General features: G+C 39.8%; 1 protein-coding gene across 9 annotated transcripts in view; it reads left to right on the top strand.

Annotated features, from left to right (window-relative positions):
* The window catches only part of LTBP1 (latent transforming growth factor beta binding protein 1), a 188,988-nt gene that overhangs the window by 151,317 nt on the left and 25,114 nt on the right, over window positions 1-12,557 (top strand). For all 9 annotated transcript variants that reach the window (XM_064708730.1, XM_064708727.1, XM_064708729.1 and 6 more), the window contains 2 exons: window positions 2,588-2,713; window positions 4,879-5,022. In XM_064708730.1, the coding sequence (XP_064564800.1) occupies window positions 2,588-2,713; window positions 4,879-5,022 (270 nt within the window). The remainder of the gene's footprint in view (window positions 1-2,587; window positions 2,714-4,878; window positions 5,023-12,557) is intronic.

Here is a 12,557-nt window from a genome sequence, read left to right as displayed (position 1 = left end):
GTGGCTCAGGAACTTTTTACTTAACAATAGTTGTTCACTGAAAACACAAACACTGTGTTATTGTCTGTTGTCTGAAATTCCAGGCTGTCAAGTCACCATTGTTTACTCATTTTGAATTCCTTTACTTAACTGAGCTTTCTGATTAAGAGACAGAGTATTCAGATGTTTTACTAGATATGTGAAACTCTGCTGATCACTTGAGACTATTAATAGCAAATATGTTATGCAAGGACAGTGCACAGCAGCAAGAAGAAGGGACCAGAAAAACACAACTGTAAAAAATTTCCGTTGTCTTCCTCCCAGTAACTGCATATGCATCTTTTTGTAATTCTGTCACTGTGGGGACTTAAAAAGGAAAAGGTATAAAAGGTAGTTCTTGACCCTTCACCTCTGACAGTCTTTAACACAGATAAGTTGCTTATTTGTGTTGCTGAATTAATTCTACTAAGAAGGACTTGTGGTAGGTTTCAATAAGTTCAATATCCAGAAACCATCCAAATTTTTGTATTCAATTCCTTGAGAAAAAGCATACTGGCTATTGTATTCTTTGCCAAATACAATAGCCCTTTCTAAAATAAATGCCTTGAATATTTTTTCTTTGTTTAATAAATCATGATGTAAAGACCATTAAAATCTTTACTACAAAACTTACGAACCAAGTAAATTTTTTTCTGCCAGTTCCATCTGCAAGTACTTTTTTATAACCATCAATTATACTCATACATGTGTCCTAGATTTTGGTGTATTTAGTATGTGCAGTTTTTGCCTGCATTCATATGTGTGCTGAAGTTTGTTAACCAATGAATCAGTTCAGTAGGAGAAGTGAGTTTTCAATCACTTAAACATCCTAACGTGAAACTACATGCCTTTCTGAGAAAAATGTTAAAATTTAACAGTTTGTTCCATTGGTACAGAAATTGTCAGAGACAGGTTTTTTAGCCTTTTTAAAAGCGTACATGCGATTCCAAATCTGTTCAGACCCCACCACAGCACACAGGAAAAGCTGGTTTTCAAGATCCCAGGAACACCAGTCCCTGAGGCACACAAAGCTTGTGCAGGTAAATTTGAGCACTTGGGTGCAGGAGGGCAGCAGAAGAGTTAACAGGCGTGGATGGTGATGACATGCTGCTCAAATTTTGGTAGCCTGGGGGGCTGTGACCACACTGTTCAAAGACCAAGAGTTCCCTTTCAACTGAGCATAAATCACAATTTAGAAGTAAAAAAGTCCTTGGTTGGTGAGTACTGTCAGGATAAGACTGCAGTGCATCTTTGCTGAGTTCTCTAGGTTTTTGTTTGACACAGCTGTGGACAGCTGGAGGATTAGGCAGGACTACATTTGAGCCCTACTCTGTCCTTACAGAAAAGCACCAGGTGCTGCTCACCTGTTTGGAGAAGCCTTTTCTCTGTGGCACTGCAAGATTCAGTCCCAACAGTTCTTTAGTTCAGGGAATGCCAAAGGCCCTCACTGGAGATAAAATGATGATAGGCTCCATCACATGAAGGGCTACCAAAATGTGCAGAATCAATGATAGGAGCAAGCCCTCAGATAAATCACTTTATTCCCCATTTAAAATGCGATTATCCCTTGAGGAAATGTGCAGAAGGAAAGCAGCAGCTTTACTTAATGTTTTTTAGGAAAGAAATACAGCAATATTTTCTCTGCTTCAGACTGCAGAGGAATATAGAAAGCAGAAGGAATATAGGAATCCTGGTATTCTGGCAGGTTCACAGCTAGTGTTCTTCCTCCTGAAAAGCACCTCATGACATCTTTAATGACCACATATGGCCAGGGCTTTGGGTTTAGGTCTTACTTTGAGTGGAGATAAAAATAATGCATTCCTAGCACTTATAACGCACTTAAAAAAATAAACCACAGTCTGCCACAAGCAGCTCTGCTTCATTTGTAATTTGATGGGCAGCTGAGTCAAAGAACAGACTTACATGTGCAAATGACTTACTTGTAAGGCAAAAAACTGGAACTACAAATGAAAAGGCCAGTAGAGAAAACATTCTGGCATTGGAATTACTTTGTGCACCTGAGCAAGATGAATTGTATGTGTAGATTTACAGGACTTAAGACAGAAGGCTCAGTCCACAGATATTTACCACTAACACTATCAAACTGTGATCTGTGCTGAGCCAAAATGAAATCTGTGCAGCACTTCTGCATAGGGGATGTAGCTATACCCTTGAAGTCTTTGTAGGCACAGTGAGTTCAGGTTCACTTGTGTTGTTGACTGTATAATAGTGCACTGGTAGAATCTATAAGTCAGTCACAGAAATTATTTAAACTATGCCTTAGTCTGTAGTATGTAACATCATGCTGTGGTTGGCAAGTTTAGTGAAACAGATGGGTGGAGGCAGTTGCCCATTGCTGACACACTTACTGCAAAGCTAACACTGAAAGAATGTCTTAAATTGTGTGTGCTTCCATTAATTTATGTGTCTTGTCCTTGGTTCCTTCCCAATGTGTCGAGGCGTAGCTGCATCTGTTTGCAAAGTGGCCCATCTGTGGGTGTTCTGCCCACAGTGAATGTGTGCCCTTGGCTGTCACACAGCCTGTCTGATGCTGCAATTCTCCCTGCAGATGTGGACGAGTGTGTGAACGGCACGGTGTGTGGCGCTCACGGCTTCTGTGAGAACATGGATGGCTCCTACCGCTGCCTCTGTTACCAGGGCTACCAGGACACGCAGGATGGGCAGGGGTGCACAGGTGAGCTCATGGGTGCTAGCAGTCACTGCTGCAAACTTCAAGGGACCAAAAACAGCATTCCAACAAGACACATTTCACATTTTTGCTTTCTGACATTTTTTTATTAAAGTTATGCCACTTACTAGTAAAATAGGTTGAGCTCTTCGTTACTCACTGAACTTTGTGCCAGATGGAAACTTTATTTAATGAATACCTTTTATTGGGGCAAACAGAAGGCAACAGCAAATAAGCTGAACCACTTATTTTATTTCTTTTAAAAAACCCAAGAAACCTACTTGTTGGTGCATGTCAGTACCATTCACAAATATAATAGCATGAATTTAATATCTTAGCCTATTTAAGAGCTACATCTGTTTAGTCTCTTAGCTGAGTAACCAGAACCCTGCACTACCCCCTGCAGGAAATAACATCTGGAATGTGGCACAGCCAGGCTGAATTAGATGGCACCTCCCAAGGCATATGGTGTTTAAACAGATTTTCAGCTTCCAGCTCCAGGAAAGACACCTATCACCTTGAAATGATGTGGGATTTTTTTGTAGATGTGTAAATTGTGCACATTTCTTTTGTGACTAATAGGTTTCCAGATCTGTTGTTAATAGTGATGGCTGGAGAATTGAGGCAGCACAAGTTTGTAATATAAAATTAATACCAGATCAAGGAGAGGTATTCATTAAGGAATTTCTTCAAGCCAGACTCAGGATGAAACACATTTACTGGTAACAGAGAGGAGGAATTAGAAGTTTTACAGAGTGTATGCATTTTCTAATATATTAAGTAGTTTTGTTACAAAATTCTTTATGCCATTTGACACTTACTTTGCTGCATAGCAAGGTATATTTTGTCATACAGTGACTTTTCATGGATGAGAACAAATGAAGCAAAGAAAGTAAAAAATAAAAGGGGAAAGTAAAAGATGGTGTGAAACTAAATTTAATTTTGAGCTCTCACTGAAGTAATTCTGAACCACAAAATACTGCATTTGCTTGGGTTTTTTTTTTCCTTGTATAATACTGTATAGTATAAAATACTATTTTAAATTTTGAATCCAGATCATCCAAAACAATTTAGGGGAAAATCAAGTCACTAGTTTCTGACTAGGCAATGTTCTCCAAAGAAGACTTATTTCCTATGACAGGAAGCCAATAAAAAGATAAAGAGAAATCTGAATGCATTTTTTTAATGTGAGCAAACTCTAAGTTAAAATTAATATTTTTATAAAAACACATAAAAATCATCATTTATTCAGATAACTAGATTTTGATATGCAAAAGGTAAAAAGGATGAAATACTGCTTCACAAGTTTGACCACACTCAATTATAGAAATTTCTGAACTGTGATACAGAAATTACTATTTCTGATACTAATCAGCATAATTTGTATCTACTAATGAGATTTTCTCATTAGAAGTAGATTTTCAAATGTCAATGTTAGCAACTAAAAACAAAATAAAGTTAAATGATCTTGGTAGTACTTGGTCCTTGTTTAAACAACAGACAATTCTATCAGTCAAAAAAACATTTCAGGCTGGCTAGTTAGCAGGTATATGGAATCTAAGTTAAAAATATGTGGAATTTTTTGGAGGGAGGAATTTTGCAGTGTTCAGTGGGGGTCCCTGGGTGGCCTGGGCACAACTTCTGTGGATCCCAGAACAGCCTGTGAGTCCATGCATAGACATATGGTGGCAATGGGGCTGGGGAATTCTCTGTTTGGTGGTTGTTTACAAGAAAAATGGTATTTTGGGAAGGAAAATGAATTCTCTTTTTTTTAGGCAGTCTGAATCTCACCAAAGCCTGTTCATTTTGCTCCTTGAGTTAGTGAAAGTTTGCTAATAAAGATAAGAAACCAAATTTAATTACTCTAAGTCTTAAATCCCAATAAGAGAATACACAGGAAAGCAAGTATTTAACAATGAGAAACATCAAAAAACTGTGTTCTGGTCTACAATCAGCACCTAATCAACACTAATAGTCTATAAACTTTCAGGGATCTTTATTTCAAAGGACTTACTACTTGTTTATGAATCCACTTAGGTATTAGTGAGTTTTTAATCCTTCCCCAGAGATCACATCTGTAATCTGGCAGACAGTATTGGCACAGATGCAGCAGATAAAAGATCAGTCAGTAGGGGGTCTCAATTGATTTCTGTTTTGGATTTTTTCCCCAGATGTGAATGAATGTGAGATGTTGAGTGGAGTATGTGGCGAAGCCCTCTGTGAAAATGTTGACGGTTCTTTCCTGTGTCTGTGCTCCGATGAAAACCAGGAGTACGATCCAATGACTGGACAGTGTCGCTTCCGCACCTCACCAGGTAAAGCACCAGTGGATTCTTACCTGCTTGGCTTGATTTCAGCTGCATGCTGAACCATTGGAAAGGCAAAGCTGGTTGCAGTATTATTATTCTTCTGCTTTAACTACAGCAGAAGAATTGAAAACTTTGTCATTGTCTTGAAAGTGTGTGCATGAGAGGAGGTTTTCTAGGACAGAATATGTTATCAGTGAATCATTAGCAGGGAAAATGTAGCAGAAGCACCTTTAAATGTTATACATCAACAGACTTGGCAGTAATATTGAGCAATTACTACAGGTAAGAGTAAATAGTCTGGCTGACTGTACTGTATGAATGAAATCTGATATGGAATCAAGTCTATGGCCTGAGTGATTTTGGGTTTTGTCCAAACTTTTGCAAACACCCATTAGTATGCTTGGACAATGTTTAAGGGAGCATATTATTAAAACCAGGAGTTATATTTAGTTGTGGTTTCCACCCAGATGGCAACCAAGCCCCAAGCAGCGACTTACTCATTCCCCTAGAAAGCTCTCTCAGGGGTTGAGATAAAGACAAATTAATCAGGAAAGCAAAAGCCACACACACATGCAAAGCAAATCAAGGAATTAATTGACTGCTTCCCATGAGCCAGCAGGTGTTGAACCATCTCCAGGAGAGCAGGGCCCCATCACACATCACAGTGATGTGGGAAGACAAAAGCCATTACTCCAAACATCCCCTCTCTTCTTCCTTCTCCTCATTTTATGTCCTGAGCATGATGTCATTCAGTCTGGAATATCCTTTTGGTCAGTTTGGGTCACCTGTCCTGTCTGTGTCTCATCCCAACCTCCCATGCACCCCCAACTTCAGCACCAGTGTGGCAGAACAAAAAGCACAAAAGGCTTTGGCTCTCTGTAAGCCCTGCTCAGCAGTAACAAAAACCCTATATTATCAACCCTGTGCTCAGCACAAATCCAAAAACCAAGTCCATACCGACCACTGTGAAGAGCTCTGTACCAGCCAAAATCAGCACAATAGTCTTATCTTATTAGCGTTGTCTAGATTTAATATGAGTCCTAAGAGAAGGTTGTTGGGAAAGCAAAAACCCAAACCACTACATTGGTGTCAAACTACCTCTGTTGTCAGTCTCTCTTGAAGTGTCCTTGCCTGCTTTACTTCTTTAGTCCATTCCTACTAGTCCATTGTACTGGATTTTTGAGCTTTTCTTATGAAGTGTTTTGGGTGTTGGAAATACACTAATCGAAAATTAGTTTAGAACTCTTAAAGCTGCCTTCACATTTCTACACTGATCCAGTTTGGAGAAAGGAACAAACCCACAGGAGGATGAACAGAGTATAAGAACTGACAGGATTTACTTGCATAGCTTTTTTCAGAAGGCAAATCTTGATGGTTTTTCCTTGTTTTCTCACATTGCAGGCTGATGTAGCTTCTGGAAAGCCTTAGAGGAACTGGCTTTTTGGCCAGGATGCTCTCTTTACAGCTTCCAGGCTTTGGCTATTTTCTCCTATCACTCGTGATCTTTCAGACTTGTAAAGAGGGTTGAAATATCCATGACCTAATTGTCACAAATACGTAGATCATTGAATGTAGCACTCAGCAGCACTCAAGAAGTTGTCTGTGAAATATCATTAACAGCTGATGGATGAATGTTTTGGGCCTGTGAGGAGGCAGTACTCAGGAGAGTTCAGCTAGCTGATGAAACCAGAACTAAGAACTTAGCACAGGACCTGAGTCATGTAAAAAGAACTCACATCTAAGGGACATTTGAGGACGTATGCTAACATTACTGTGGGGAGGAAGGGGATGAAGAACACAGCATGACTGATTGTGCTTTCAACAGATGGATACTCTACTGTCAGTACTAATTCCATGATGCTATCAGCAGTGAGCACAGCTTTGCTGTGATCAGTCTGGAAAGTAACTGTTCTTCCTTCCCCTCCAGGCTTTTTCAGGCTCTAACAAAACACATGCTTTGCCTTTGTGTCTTCTCTGATAAGGTCATCAAGATCTCTCATAGGAAACCACAAGGAGCTAATGAGAAGTACTTTACGTCATATGGTCTTGGACTAGAGTAAGGCAAAATGGCAGTACTTGGAATAGAGTTCTTACTCTTTTTTCTTCCAAAGTAAAAGGAGAAAAGACTGTTATTAGTTCTTCTTATAAACTATTCTTGCTGCAAAGAATGCTGGAATAGCAACACACCCTCTCTGGCTTTGACAAGCCACATACTCAAGTCAGGCATGGTGCTTCCAGAGCTCCTGTGGTGCATATGGACATCATCTGTCAGCATTAGTGTGCACCATGCTTATGGAAGGCACAACTTAAAAGGCAGAAAGGAAGAACTTAATCTGTGTTATCCTGTTACAGATATCTGTAGTTCAGACTGGCTCACCCAGCTCCTGCTTATTTCTCTTTCTTTAGTTTTGTGCATAAAGAAGTGTTTGTTCCCCTTGTATGAAGTGCAAATAGGTGATATTTGTTCAAATGTTACTTTAATTTGGGACTTTTCTTACATGTGTTTAAGTCCATTAAATTTGTGGAGTGCTGTTCACGCTTTTCTTACCCTTAGGGCTCTGAAGACTTCCTTTTATTTAGATTCCACTTGCTGGAAATTTGTCTGTTGTTAGCTGTGCCTTGAAACAATCCTCCCAGTGTATGTATCAGGAATTTAAGCCTCTATTGTCACTTTCCAGTCAAAAAACCCGAAAAAGTGCAAAAATATTGTGCAGGAGTTGGTAGTCTCATTCCCCTCTTCTCTGCCCTACCATTCATAACATGTAGGAAATGTTTCAGAAATAAAAAAAGATAAAGGAAGAAAGAGCTTTATTCTGTAGGAGATGAAAATCTGCTGTTCTATACATCTTTGTACCTAAGGGAGAAAAAAATGCATGCTTTGTATTAAAGTCTTCTCATTTATTCTTTTAACAAACTATATAAAGCTATTTGTGATTAATTTCTAGCAACTGCCAATCTCTATGCATTTCAAGTTATAATCAACAATAGTAATAAATAATAATAAGTTTAAGTATAATTATGGTTTTAACTGTTGCATGTTGTAGTACACATTTGAACTACTCATGTAGACTAATATAGTACTTACAGGTCTCATAACATTGAATCCAGGAGCTCTAATGGACAGTGAATATCTGAGGATTATAACAAGTATGATTTGGGGTGGCATGCCAAAACTTGAAATGTTTCAATACCAGTGCTTGCAGAGATACAACATCATTGGCATAAGAGAAACCTGGTAGGATGAAACTATGCCTGGAGTGCCACACTGGATGTTTACAGGCTCTTCAGGCAAGCCAGGTGAGGCAGTGAAGTGGCTGGAATGTGTGGAGCTTACATTTGGCAATGGTATGGTTTAAAGTCTCTGGGTAAGGATAAAGGGACAAACAAATAACATGGATATCATCGTGGGACTCTAAACCACCTAGCCAGGACAATGATGAATTTTTCTTTGAGGACCTAATGGAAACCTCCAATCAACTTCCCTTGTCCTTTGGGTGGACTTCAACTTGCCAGGTATTAACTAGGAACATCAAACAGCTGGCACAAACAGATTCAGAAGATTGTTCAAACAGGATGCTAACTTCATGGTATAGGTACTAAGGGAGCCAGCTAGGAAGGATGCCCTCTTTGATTTGTTGCTTAATTAACGAGGAGGGTTTTGTGACTGAAGTGGTTATTGATGTCTCTTTCATACAGAGACGAGAAGCAATCAGGTTTAAAATCTCCTGACAAGAGGAAACTGCCAGCTTCAGCTCTGAAGATACGAGAATAGCAGACTTCAGGCTTCTCAGGGAGCTGGTTAGCCAGGTCCCCTGAGAAAATGCTATTGGAGGTGTTGGGGGTCCATTCGGTGCTGCTTACTTTTTAAGCTCCGCTGCCTAGGAGCACAGGAGCAGGCAATTCCAAAACATGGAAAGTCAAGAAGGTGAGGCAGAAGACCAGCTTGGCTGAGCAGGGGTCTTCTTTTGGAGCTAAGACAAAAAAAGAAGGTTTATGTCCAGTGAAAGGAAGGTCAGATAACATGACAATACAGAGATGCTGCTCACCATTGTTGGGAGAAAATTTGTGTGGCCAAAGCTCAGTTGGAGTTGAAGCTGGCTATTACTGTGGGGGACAATAAAAAGGAGAGGGGTTTAAATACACTAATAGAGAAAGGCAGCACAGAAATGGCATGGGCCCATTACAGGATGAGGATGGTCACCTCGCAAACAGGGACATAGAAAGGTAGAGATATTTAATGTATTTTTTGCCTCTGTCTTCAGCACAAGCTAAGGGGGTCTTGTTGATCTGAGCTGGAGAATGGCTGTAAGAATGATAAACTGACCCTGAACCTGTGCAGTATCTGCTGCTCCATGTGGATCCCTGTAAGCTTCTGCAACCTAATGGGTTTGAGCCAAGAATCCTCAAAGAGCCTCTTGTGTCATTGTGAGGCCTCTCTCAATCATTTTTGAGCAGTCTTTGGAGTATGGAGAGATCCCAGCTGACTGGAAAATGGCAAACATTGTCCTGATTTTCAAAAAGGGCAAGAAGGAGGGTCCTGCCAACTACAGGTCTGTCAGTCTCACTTCAGTGTCTGGTAAAGTTATGGAGAAGATTAATCTGGGAATTATTGAAAAACACCTGAAAAGCAACATGGTCATTGGTCACAGCTGACATGTCTTCATTAGGGGAAAGTCCTGCCTATCAAACCTGATTTCCTTTTCTGACAAGGTATCCCACCTAGCTGATCAAGGGAAGCCAGTTGATGTAATCTTTTTCATCTCAGTAAAGCTTTGGATACTGTCTCTCACAGGATCTTTCTGGACAAAATGTCCAGCACACAGCTGGATAAACACATCATGGGATGGGTGAGCAACTGGCTCATGGGCCAGGCACAAAGGGTTACAGTGAATGGGGTGACATCAGACTGGGGACCTGTCACTAGGGGGGTTCCACAGGGCTCCATTCTCGGCCCTGTGCTCTTCAACATCTTCATAAATGACTTGGACACAGGACTGGAAGGGATACAGAGCGAGTTCACAGAGGATACAGAACTGGGAGGAGCTGTTGAGTACCCTGAGGGCAGAGAGAACCTCAACAAACCAGAGAGCTGGGCAATCACCAATGGTATGAAGTCAGCAAGGGAAAGCGTTGGATTCTGTACCTGGGATGGGACAGCCCTGGATATATGGACTGGCTGGGGAATGAGATGCTGGGAAGCAGTGCCACAGAAAGGGACCTGGGGGTTCTGGTTGATGGCAATTCAGCAGTGGTCTGGCAGCCAGGAGGGCCAGCCCTGTCCTGGGGAGCATCAGGGACAGCATCACCATGGAGATCTCCACTAAGGTACCTGGGCCCACTTAGGTAACTACGGCTAATTTAGACGTTGCTTTCTCCTGGCTACATGAAATACAACCAGCTATTTATGGTAATATATTTAACAGTGATTGATGGGATTTATAAGTCAGAATCATGGTTTTGGTGTCCAAACCCGTAAGTCCCTTCTAGTTTGATTAATATTGAAACAAAATCAATCCCCCCTGTAATCTAACCAACGACCAGCACAAAAAAATTTGAGGCTGCCAAGTAACATAACAGTTAATAAATTTGATCCATAAGGTTCCTTAAGGTTAGAAATTTGGCGCATGAGTATAGATTCTAAATTTCCTAAACATTATGGGCTTTCTTATTGTTAAGTGAATTTCAGTTGTCTGTGGACAAAGTCTTAGCTGTAAGTTTTATGTGTGCATCAGTTGCACTAATCCCTGAATTGTGTATATGCAGGTATATTTATATGCACTGTACATGCATGTGTTGGTGTGTCACATGTGGAGTCAGTTGAGAAATCTAAACAAGTACGCCCTGATAATGGGCACATGCCAATATACTTTTACTTTCTTCTTGAAAATCAGATTCTGAAAGTGAGAATTGTTACTCAAATTCTTACTCAAGCTGTTTGCTCAGAGTCATCATTTACTGAGTTTTTAGAAGTCGTGAAGTTATAATGACACTTTTTCATTGTTGCAACCAGTTTTCTGATTGCATCTGTAAGCATTGTTGGTACACAGTTGCAGAATTTGAGATCCTGTCTATGTTTTGGTTTCTTCAGATCACAGTTGTTAACAGAACACTATTTAGGCAAACGTTTCAGTGTATGCTGAAGACTAAGCATATGCTAATCCATATTGTCCACTGAATCCTGTATTACTGATGCATGTTTTTGTATCAAACATATGCTAAGGGTATTGTAGGATTAAGGTTATGCTAAGGTATATAAATCTATTTCTAAGAAATACTTCAGAATACAATCCAGCAGCAACTACACAGAATTCCTCTCATAGGCTGTTAATAGAACAGTTAGATCAAAAATGGAGTAAAATTATTTTCCTTTACCTTAGATATAGAGATATTTTACATTTTCTAACCAAAAAAACCAGAAACAACAATAAAAAAAAATAAGTATTCCTTTTCTGTCATATTTTGTCAACATACCTAGTGAAATCACTTTCAGAAACAGCCTGTTTACTAAATGGTTAATAATCTATGATATATGATAGAGAAATTAAAAGCTTGTAGACATAGACTGGACTTGGTTTAAAAAGAAAAAAAAGGTTTGTGTCTCATTTGCTTTCCAAACATTCATGACACCTTCTTGACTAACCCTCACTCACAGCTGTGTAAACAACAGCCATTTAAGCTGCTGAACAGATAATGGAAGGAGAAACCAGCACATGACATGTAAAATGGGAATAAACAAGGACATGATGAGACCATATCCCTTTCCTTCCAAGGCAGCTTGTGGTGTTCTTTCTCTGATAAGCAGCATGAAAACAGCCATGCTTTCTCTTCCAATGAAAATTTGGCTTTAATTCAGTTAGACAGATGGCAAATGGCCAAGGAAAATGTATAAATTGGTGACTGAAGTACTGCTCTCTCACCTTGGAATGGCAGATTTAGTTCAGCTGGATTTCTGTGACATGATAGTCTTAATATAGTTCCTATTGGATAGCAACTGATACCACAAAACCGCCTCAATTGATGAAATTCAACACATTATGGAAAATTGTAATTATCAGATGAGGGTTGACCACAGGCTAAAGTAACAAAGCTGAAATAAGCCGCCAGCTGGGTGTATCCTTTAATGTATGATTTAGTTATACTGGCAAAACTGCAAAGCCTTGTAGGTGGCAACATCACACTAAATTTGAATGGAGGTGTCTGCCAACCCCTTAGCCTCCCAAAATTGAAGTCACTTTTCTGAGGAAAATAGAAGTAAATCCAATTGTCTGTGTCTAATTAGAAACCAAAAGAACTATTATACATGTTCATACTATTGAAGTGCAATAATAGGCAACCCATGCTGACATTTTAAAATCTGCTTTTCTCCAAATGGATCTAGTATTTGCACACCCAGTAAAGTTCCTTTGCTCCATCTGCTTTGGAAAATGTGGGTGGGCAGTGACTGGATTGAAACAGCAAGAGCTGGAGTTCATTTAATTCCGTCAGCATTTGTTAGACATCACTATCTTCAAGCTCCCACCTCAAAAACACTTTTTAAGTGA

Source organism: Zonotrichia leucophrys, chromosome 3 (genome assembly GCF_028769735.1).
Source record: "Zonotrichia leucophrys gambelii isolate GWCS_2022_RI chromosome 3, RI_Zleu_2.0, whole genome shotgun sequence".
Classification (NCBI taxonomy): domain Eukaryota; kingdom Metazoa; phylum Chordata; class Aves; order Passeriformes; family Passerellidae; genus Zonotrichia; species Zonotrichia leucophrys.
Note: the sequence above shows the minus strand (reverse complement) of the source record. Positions and strands in the feature narration are given on the sequence as shown.